General features: G+C 42.9%; 1 protein-coding gene across 4 annotated transcripts in view; it reads right to left on the bottom strand.

Moving 5' to 3' along the window:
* The window catches only part of Rip11 (Rab11 interacting protein), a 49,309-nt gene that overhangs the window by 22,691 nt on the left and 15,543 nt on the right, over positions 1 to 11,075 (bottom strand). For all 4 annotated transcript variants that reach the window (XM_089254169.1, XM_089254167.1, XM_089254166.1 and 1 more), the window contains exons 3-6: positions 5,731 to 5,833; positions 2,086 to 2,217; positions 1,819 to 1,988; positions 1,405 to 1,652 (exon numbers count right to left, since the gene is read on the bottom strand). In XM_089254169.1, the coding sequence (XP_089110295.1) occupies positions 1,405 to 1,652; positions 1,819 to 1,988; positions 2,086 to 2,217; positions 5,731 to 5,833 (653 nt within the window). The remainder of the gene's footprint in view (positions 1 to 1,404; positions 1,653 to 1,818; positions 1,989 to 2,085; positions 2,218 to 5,730; positions 5,834 to 11,075) is intronic.

Below are 11,075 nucleotides of genomic sequence, written 5' to 3'. Positions count from 1 at the left end.
TGCATGGCCGAGGGTGTGAGTTCTGGTACTACTATGATTCCCCCCCCCCCGAGTAATTAATATGATTACTAGTACTATGATTTTTAAGTAAGAACGCAAATCTGTAAGCTGTTACTGCATGCTATAAGTACGGGAACTCAGAACATCACTTGACCCTGGGGCTCCATGATGTTGAGAGAGCATAGAACCCCCCCCCCCCCAACAAGAGGTATGCTCACTGAAGTCTAACCAAGAGGAGCCCCAAAAACAGACCTTGTTTTTGAAAAAAATTCAATTTCGTTCGCTATAAATTTGTGAAAAAATTAATCTAATAATAGAGATTTTATTCCTGGGTGAGGGGTTGATGCCTCCCCCCCACCCCCCGGATAAGACTGAGATGATAAAGCTATGCGATGAAAAGGTCCACATTTTTTTTGGCCATGGACAAAAAAAGGAGGTCAAGTAACACTGGGTTAATACCATAATATGAGGTGTTTATGAGAATCATGCAGCCATACCCGCACTCTAGTATGTATGGTATGTTTTGTCCAAATCCTGTCAAAATACAGTAAATTATCTCGGTAAATAGGTCTGTAATTTATTCCTCAAGTGGTAACGGTATTCATAGTATGACCAGATGCAAATACAAAAGGAATGATATCTTTTCGATTAGGACAATCATACATTTGTTCACATTGGATGCAAAAAAATGTATGATTGGTATCAATGTGTCGCGAGACACATTAATACCAATATTATCTATGGGATATTTAGCCATCCCGGCACATCACCGGGGCTTTATAATTTCCATAGCGATTTGGCCATTCAAATTTGTAGCCAAGCGAAATTTGTGGGAATCACAAATAGCTTAGGAAAAAGTGTCAGGTATTTGTGTGGGACTGACATCGAGACAAGAAACGAGCCAGCTAATTGTAGCAAATAGTTGATAATTATAGCCACCAACACCAAACATGCCCCCCCCCCCACACTCTGTCCCTTGCGAGAACGATAATTACAGCCAAAGTTTAATCGAGTATAGTTAGTACTATAATCAAACAGAAATCACGCCGAGAAAATAAAACGAAAACCGCTATATCCGGATCAAAAACGGTACGTATGGTCATCGTACACATGCAGCAACCATGCAGCAACTTTCCGATTCGGCAAGCCATGGACATTTTTTTTGGAGAATTCGATTTTCTATAAAATCGCCAAATGAAGCATTTCATTTAGATTTGGTGCAGATCGATAGCATGAACATTGATGTGGATAAGAAAACTTTTTACACGTACCTGGAGAGCTCCACTGATTCACCCCCATTCGAGAGCCCCCCCCTCCCCCTCCTGTACGTGCGTGCGTGTGTGTGTGTGTGGGGGGGGGGGAAGGGGTATGTATAACTGAACTGCATGTATACTGTATACTCACATAGATCGAGTTGAACTTTTTGGCTGGTTTGAAAGGCAGGTGGGAACTCTTGTCAAGGCTGAGCTCCGAGTCATTAATGCTGCTGTCTTCGTCGTAGGCCCCTTCGTAGGAGTCGGCGTCGCAGCTGCTCTCGCTCTGAGACGACAGGTGGGACCTCTTCATCCTAATCTTAGCGAGTCGGGCCCGAGGATCGAAGTTTTCAGATCGAAATGAGAACGTGCGACCCGGTATCTTTTGGATCTTATGACCTGCAAAATACGGTGCATCATTACCACAGCGTTAAAATGACAGGTACTTTTCCACGGGTAGGGGGGCCTCATTCGCTAGACTTGAAGAGTCTGAAGGGGGGTGTGCTTGGGGGCACTTGTGCCCAAATTTAAGTAATAGTCAACATTAAAAATAATAGGCCCTTACTGACACTAGCCGCGATGTTCTTCAGCGAGTTCCTGTGCTTGTTCTTCGTCATGGAGAAGTCGTTGAGGCTTTGGGTGTCGCAGCTGCGGACCACGAACGCCACCGACACTTCTATCTCGCCCCTGTATTTGTCGTCCGTGCGGCCCGTTTTGCTCTTCAGCGGATACCACCTGTACATATACACAAGAAAATAAGCATGAGATGTAACTTCATTATGTGAAAGTATCCATCACCCGTATATGGTATGTAATGATATTAAGGGCTTACTTATTGACGGGTCTGTCGTAGGACTGGAGCTTGCTCAACGGGACGGAGGTTTGACCCAGGAACTCGTCCATGCCGAAGAGGTTACGGTGGAAGACGGTCAGAGAAACCTCCGAGTCTCTCCTCACCAGACTTCTGAAAGATCAATCACATCGAAAATCATTTTGAGACGTCGCCATATTCTCAAGGTAAAAAGTAGCCCGGGAAAACATGATATAATTTCATTTGGTCGTATTGCTAAAGTCGTAAACGGGCATCTTTAGGAAATAATTGAGATGTCCCGATTTCGTCTCGTTAGAAATCTGGCCATCCCCTACATAAAACTAATCTATTCGATATTAATGCACCGAAACTAACGCTATATCAAGATCGATAATAAGCTGCAGTGGCCTAGTAGCCGAATAGGACTTGGCAGCTTAGGAGATTCTTGATCTCTCTCCCCAATAAACTTTGTAAGAGGGTTGAGGTTCCCCCCCCGCCCTCTACAAACGCACTCACTCTCTCCTGGGTACGTTCTTGAGATCCGTGAATACGGGACGTCCAGCAACCCTCTTCACGACGATTACTTCATGTCGCCGCCTCTACCTATCACGCCACAGGAGCGGGAGGGAAGTCTTTTTTTCGAGTTACACACAAGTACCATTTATGCAGAGCGTTAGAAGAGCACCCACTTGGTGGCGATTCCGACGTATGCTCAAACTAACGGCCTCTAGACGAGCATAACGTGAATTCTTTTGAAGAAACGTCATCAGGAGGGACTTTGACTAGCTTACAGTCTACTGGGGAAGAAAGGCCTACCGCAGTTAAGTCCTAAAACATGAAAAATCAACACTATGGTTTAATGGTCGATTATCCGATAACCACGAATTTGTCATCAGAATAGCATGCGCGTTTCACGGGTGATCAATACACGGGCGACAAACATTCTATTGACGGGCTGCGACAGCTGTATGGTCCAATAGTAGTAGTAGTTGAACTTCAGCCCTATTACATACACAGTCGTGAAGGATGACCAAGACTTCATGTGTTGAGAATCCTTCTTTTTAAAATTGAAACAATAATAATAAAACAAAATAAAAGGTGCCATAACGTCAGTCGATAGACCACTAGCCAATCATAGCCTGGTGCACCCCAACGTAAAGCAGTTGGCAGTAGCGCAGTAACACTGCACAAGGGTTTTCAAATAGCGCATTGACCGATGACTAACACGGCACAGATATAGATCTTCTATCGTGAAAATCGTATCTCGACCAATGCTTCCTTACATGGGCGATATCACCACTGGGGGTGGCGATTGCATGGAACAAAGGGGCGGTAGAAGCAATCAATACAACATGAGTTGACTTAGTGAGGGAGGGGGGGGGGGTTCCCGGGAAAAAGACGCAGATGATGAGAAAGATATATATATGCTTAGATGGAAGACTTAGAACTACTAGACTACTACTAAGACTTATATTTGAAGTAGACTGTGGGTTTCTTAACCCCTGGGAGAGATTTCAGGGGGTCCGTAAGCTTTGGATGAGTAAACAAATAATTTATTGCAAGATATACAGAAAACTGGATGTTGTGAAGATATTTATTATTTGAGATGTTGATTTTTTTTAAAGAAGGAAAAACTCATCTCTGCCTCTACTGGGAGTCGAATTCGGGTCCCTCGATTGCCGGACGAGTGCTTTCAACACTAAGCTACAGAGTGATAGCGATCTTCCTTCGCTAGAGCGTATATATCACAACATCCAGTTTTCTGTTTATCGCATCAAGTTGAGAGCGACATCATGCCATATATATATTGCCATCTGATGGCTTGTCGTCCACGAGCTATTAGCTGATCGTCACTGTTCATTGCACGGTTCCGTTCGGCATATATACGCTCTAGCGAAGTTAGTCTATCCCTGTCTGCTCTGTAGCTTAGTGGTGAGAGCACTCGTCCGGCAATCGAGGGACCCGGGTTCGACTCCCAGTAGAGGCGGAGGTGAGTTTTTCCTTCCTTAAAAAAAAATCAACATCTCAAATAATAAATATCTTCACAACATCCAGTTTTCTGTATATCTTGCAATAAATTATTTGTTTACTCATCCAAAGCTTACGGACCCCCTGAAATCTCTCCCCGGGGGTTAAGAAACCCACAGTCTACTTCAAATATAAGTCTTAGTAGTAGTCTAGTAGTTCTAAGTCTTCACATAAGTCATAAATATATTCACATCATTTATTGATAGGGGACGCTACACACCATTCGTTAGAAATGTTGTTATACTGATTATTTTCTTCAAAGCCAAATTGTACGATATGCGTCACGTAGATGATCTCCCACAAGATAGAGTTGTATTTTTCTAAACTGGGCCCTCAACCCCGCCGCGCTACGCAATTCTGAGCTGCGCAAAACCGGTTTTGGAGCGATGACTATGCGAAATCGACCATTAAAATAGTCCCCGCGGTTTTGAGCTGTGACTACACAGCTCAAAACCGGTCTGTCGGCGGGTGTGGATCCGACTTTATTTATATTCAAACGGTGTTCCGCTGAGATGGTACGGGAATTCCCGAAACTTTTGAAGGGAAGACGTGGGCTTGGAGGATCCCTTTTGAAAATTTAAATTTCTCGCGACCTTCCTACCCACTCTCAATGCACTTCGATGGCGCCATCAAGCTTCTATTTGAGAACTACGGCCATATGCCTTAGTCCCGATACAATTTTATCCTCAAAATATCACACAAGCAACCTCGAGTAAAACGAAACATTACCACTACTTAACGGTGCATGCACCTCATGAACATTTCTCCAAGGAATTTCTGACGAATTTATTGCATACAGGACCGTGTTGTGTATGTGTATACGCGTGACTCTAACGTATTTACGTTGTCGGAGTAATGCTCGTTTCATGTTATACTGCCATCTGTCTCCCATATTTCAAAATGAAAATGTCGAATGCTTGGATTTCAATGTCATGTGGGTAACTTGTTAAAGGTTATTTCTAAAGGTGGCTATATTCTTTGCACTAGTCCAGAATATTATGCTCTAATGCAGAGGGGTCAGTGGTATAACACATATACAGGTGAATAGTGATGTTTCAACTGGACAGCCTTAATATTTTTCCCTGGCAGGGGATGCCACCCAAAATTGTCAGAAAATTCTTTTTTTTTTTGGTACGGGGAAAAAAATGCAGTTAAAATTTTTGCCGATAGATTTCGCTGCACGAAATCAAGTCACTAGAAATATGCAAATTAGAGTCCTATAAAATGCAGAGTGCACGATTTTCAGCTCAGTTTTGAATTGTCCTACCATTGTCACTTACATAAAGTTTTCATCGTCATGTTGGCATTGATGGACACTTTGGGAAAGTCCTTTTACCTCAGCCACGAATCTCCAGCTGAAACTTTACGAACGCTTCGGACTCGGTACAGATTGAAGAAAGATTCTGTTGAGGAATTGCGCGATTTGCTTTAGTTCAGCGTTCTCTATCGACGAAAATTTGGACTAATTTTTTCCTGTACCGAAAAAATCTCCCCCCCCCCCCTGGTGAGAATAACCTTTTCGCTTAAACCGCATTAAATATACCAATTCCTTTTAATTTTTATAAATTTTTAAACTACTTATTTACGGGACACATTGTATATAAAAATGGCGTCTGCTTGTAATGTCAATATACTTACAAGTCGCATTCCTCGTACCATTCGGGATCCATGCATTTCTCTTTCACGGAGGTTTGGAACTTCTCTTTGCCCATTTGTATGAGTACAAACGCATCATTCGTAGCTAGAAAGAAAGAAAATGTTTACATAAATTTTACCATAAAACACTCACATGACATGAACATGCGTCTTTTCCACATGCGACTAAAGGTGAAACACACTACACTGACGTCACGTGATAATCACGTCACGTCAGAGACGTTGTGAATTCTGATTCGTGGGAGTATGTGACACGGAATCTCCAGGAAACACAATTTTCACGAATTAGAATTCACATCATCTCTGAAGTGACGTGGTGCAGGGGGGTCGCTTCAGTGATATGGAAATGAGTCAAGAACCACTAAGGTGATCTAAAGAAATGCAGCGGGCCTCTTGAGTAAACTGTAAATGTGTCGAAGGCCGTTTCGGTGATCTGTAAGTGTGCTGCTAGCCATTCAAATGATCTCGTAGAGTGCCACGGGTCATACGAGTGATTCGTATATGTGCCGCCAGCCGCTTAAATAATAAGCAACTGTACCATGCCCCACTTCAGTGAGCTGGGTTTCTGCCGCAGGTCACTCAAGTGATTTGGAGATGTGCTTGTGATCGCTTAAGTGATAAATGCGTCTGCAAATGTACCGCGAGTCAATGAAATAATCTGTAAATGTGCCGCGAGCCACTTAAGTGATATGATAATCTTTTTGTAAGCTACTTGAGCGGTTTGGTTATCCAACACGGGCCACATCAGAGAACTCCGAGGGCCGCACTTGGCCCGCGGGTCATGCGTTGAGCATGTATGATCTCCAAACACGAGCCTCTTTCCAAAGTCTAATTCAGTTTTAAATGAAATCACGAGTGAAGGACCGACGTTAAAAAAAAAATGTTGATACATTCCGTGCATTTATAACATTTATTATGGACGACATGCCAATGTGAGCTGGTCATTTTCACACAAAACATACTCTCGGTCTCTCTCTCTCTCTCTCTCGTAGAGATTTAAGAATCGGAAGACGACCCAAATAGATGGCACATTAATCGCGACTCGTACGGAAAAATAATAACCGGAATATTCAGTATGGTGCAAAAAAGGAAAGAAAAAAAAACGCTCGAGGATATGTTGATGAATTATATGCATTTAATGTGTCGTGATAGCGGACAAGATGGACGATCTGCAAACACGCGATTTCTTCAAACGCATCAGGGGACGTCGTTTGAATAACGGGGACGGCCTTTTGCTGATTCGCCAACTAAACCAGGCCAATATTTATTTTATCATCACTACAGTGATCTCCATTTCTTTCTTTTTTTTTTTTGCTAGCCTAGCCGAGTTCTAGCCACCAACTAGCTTCACCAAAGACAGAGGACACCCCCACCTTACGCCATACAGGGTGCATAGCTAGCTCACCTTGGCGGAAATTACTGGCGAACCGTAGATCCTACAGGCATGCTTCCAGTTAGGAAAAAGTGGTTCAAATAACGTGTAGATTTTAGAATACGTCATTCATATTGCGAGGGGTTGTACAATCATTAAAATAGCAAAATTAACTTTCTATACGGTCACCCAACACGGTCCTGAAATCCCAATAAGAAAGTTGTTGCCCCGTGTCTCCTGAGGTAAAAAAAAAAAAAAAAAATCCATACTTCTAAGTACAATATTCGCTGAGATATTTGAATTTTAAAAAAAAAATCGCTGAAAAAAGGTGGGAAAAAACAGAATAATGAGCTTTTCTGTTAATTTATGCCCGTTTTTTTTCTATATCATTTTCAGCGATTTTCGAATCCAAATATCTCAGCGAATATTGCGCTTAGAAACGGGAAAGTTGTTGGGCTGAGGAGAGCCAGGGCAGCTTTCTAATTGGATTTTTTAGGACAGATGCTCGTATAAAAAGTTAAATTTTTCTTATTTTGATAACTAAACAACATTTTACACAATATGAACGACTCATCTGAATTCCACTTGTTACTTGGATACTCTTTAGTAATAGGAAGTATGCCTCTAGGAAGTTGCGGTGCGTGCTGCTAGCAATACACCTCGAACGAAGTAAAAATGATGCTATTCCGATCGAAATCGTAAAACTGATCAAATTTTAATCACAATTACCTTTAACTAACTTTAACTGACACTCTGCAGTTTTTATTTATAATATTTTTTTGACAAATATATATAAAAAATTACGGTATTTTGATTTAAAAGTTTTATTATTGTATTTCAAAAGTTTTTAATTAATTCAGCAATAGATGGCGCTTGCCATAATTTCAATATACTGTATCTATATCAAAAATACGAATCACGAGGGTCAAAATTGTAATCGCGTCTTCCCTCACATAACCAGCCTCAACAGAATTTTTATGAATTATGCTGCGATTCCCGTTTCCCCTCGTTGGTGGCGTAACCACTGCTTGCAGAAGGTTGGGCAGAATGGTGCCCGAAAAGAGCATGTACCAGGTCCAAAATATGGCCAAAGACCCGAATTAGGAGCGAACACCTTTGACTACAATCGTTTAAATTCACTGGAATCGGGTTGAAAGACAGAGCCGCGACGGTCCGAGGTCCCGGGTTTGAACCTCACAAGCGACAGAGGTGGTCACTGAAATTGCTAGTTTTCTGCGGTTTTCCACCTTTGTGGCACAAATCCAAGGCGTCTTCCCTTTGAACAAACTTTCGCCACTTCTCAACTTCGAGAAACAGATCTTGTAGCATTTAAAAATTTCATTCATTCTAATTGACAACCAGGGCTCGAATTTTAATAGCAAGTCATATTTTAGGCTTTTTCGAGCTACCTGTTAGCGTGAGTGACCAAAAAATAGAGACAAGCGTATTTACAGGGAAAGGGATTTAAGCGGGCTCTGCGAGAGCTTAACGAGTTTAGCCCGGGACGGCAAATTTGAGCAATAATTGGTCAAGAAAATTATAGACTAGAATAGTAGAAGGGCAAAATTCGCGTGGCCCACGGGTGGCAAAACTATAAATCCGACAATGGACAAGTCCAACACTGGATCCAGTGACAGATCGAGGTATTTACTCTCAACATGGGAAGCGTAAACCGATAATAATATCGGTGTCATAATTAAGTAGGCCTAGTAAACTTTTTCCAGGAAAGCAAAAGGTGCTCGACCTTTGGGAGAGTGCCGGCCACTTCACTGGTTTGAAAACGTATCGCGAGCTACTTAGGTAATCTGGAACAGCGCCGCGGACGACTTGAGTGATCTAGGATTGTGCTGCGGGCCACTCGAGCAACATGAAACTGCACGGCGACTGAAACTGACTTGATCTGTAAATGTGATGCGGGGCGTTTATGTGCTTTGAGACGGTGCCGTGGGTCACTCAAGTGGTCTATAAATACTAGAAGCGTATCTACAGGGGGTCTTAACGACCCTGCAGGGCCGCAAGTTCAGAGGGACGGCAAATTTGAGGAATGAGAGGTTCAGAAAATTAGTAGAGTGGCAAAATTTGTACAGCCCACTTGTATAGTACATCCGCCTTTGCCTAAAGATCGAGTGACTAGGTCAGTTGGCGACCTAGATAGTTTGCAACATGTGAGTGAACAAAAGAGGCCTAGAGAGCGAGAAACCAGGTCAGTAAGTGACCAAAAGATTATGTATACAAGCATGTGAGTGATCAAATCAGCACGTGAATGACAGAAAGAGTGACCTAGAGAGCAAGGTAGCAGGTCGTTGAGCGACCATAATAGTGATCAAGATATTGAATATATACCAAAATAGTGTGCAAGCACGTGAGTGACAAAAATATTCACCTGGTAAGCAAGGGCACAGGTCGGTGGGTGACCAAAATATTGACCTAAGGAAGTAAGGGTATAGGGTGAGAGTGGGTGACCTAAATAATTTGCAAGCATGCGAGCTGCCATAACATTGTACAAGCATTTGAATTACGAAAAGAGTAACCTAGGGATTGTGAGCATTGGAGTGACCAAAAGAGCGTGCACGCACGTGAGTCATAAGAGAAAGGGAACGAATCAGTGAATGACTAAAAGAATACCCTAAAGAGTTTGCAAACATGTGAGTAACAAAAACAGTGTGTAAGCATGTTAATGACGAAAAATAGAGTGTGTAAGCGTGGGTGCGACCAAAACAGGGGACATATGGAACGAAGGATCAGGTCAATGAGTGACGAAGAAATTATTTAAGCACGTGAGTTACCAAAACAACAGTGACTTATAGACACAGGCGCATTTACAGGGTGACAAATCTGAGAAACGAGTGGGCAACAAAATTAGACTAGAATGGGAGAAGAGCGGCAACTTCTGTATAGAGACCTACGGGCGGCAAAACCATAAATACGGCTCTGGTAAATGTGTCGCGGGTTTCTTAAAAGATCTGGAAATGTGATACGGACCGCAAAAGTGATGTGCAGCTCCTCCGCAGGTCACTCAAGTAATCTGTAAATGTGCCGCGGATCACTCGAATAGTCTGTCAATATGTCACGTGTCACTTCAGCGATCTGGAAAGTGCCGCGAGTCCCGAAAATAACCTGGGGAATGTACTGCGTGTACTTAAGTGATCTGCAAATGGGCCGCTTAGTTCATTTTTACAAAATGAGGTTTGAGTTCGCGGGCCACACATCAGATGATTCCTAGGTTCATCATGTATGCAGTAAAGTGACCATCGGGCTCTTCCCGTGTCCATCGACCAGTGTGTAGTCGATTTATGAGCCGCCTGTGGGCTACACGAATTTTGCCGCCCTTCTCCCATTCTGGTCTAATTTTTTTTACTTTCTATTTCTTTCAAACCGAGCACAACTCAGGTCTATCGCCATCTATGGGCGATTTACTACCTAGTGAGTTGTGCCGGAAGTGTAAGTGCGCACCTAACCGTCTGAGTGATTATGCAGTGTCGTGTTTGTTTTTTCAGTGATGTCATCTATATTTCAGAAAAGAAGTGAGCGATGTGTTATGAAATTTTTCTTGACTGCTCTTTCCTCGAATTCGCCACCACTGTGCTTTAACCCCATGCCCCCACCCAACACCTTCTAGAGCAAGAAGGCTCTGCTTTAGAAGGTATTGCCCCACCCCACACCTGCAAGTACACCTGTGTCTCTGAAGTCACTCACATGCTTGCACACTGCTTTTAGTCACTCCCACGCCTTAACTCTGCTTTTGGTCATTCACATACGTGCCCAATGTATTGATCACTCACATGCTTGCACGCTGTTTCGATCACTCACATGCTTGCACGCTGTTTCGATCACTCACATGCTTGCACGCGGTTTCGATCACTCACATGCTTGCACGCGGTTTCGATCACTCACATGCTTGCAAATGTTTGTCACACATGCTTGTACATTATTTCGACCACACATATTTGCACAC

The sequence above is a fragment of the Pholcus phalangioides genome, unplaced genomic scaffold (genome assembly GCF_987345545.1).
Source record: "Pholcus phalangioides strain wild (caught in Gottingen) unplaced genomic scaffold, Ppha-v1.0 ptg000040l_1, whole genome shotgun sequence".
Taxonomy (NCBI): domain Eukaryota; kingdom Metazoa; phylum Arthropoda; class Arachnida; order Araneae; family Pholcidae; genus Pholcus; species Pholcus phalangioides.
This window is presented reverse-complemented; position numbering and strand designations above follow the sequence as displayed.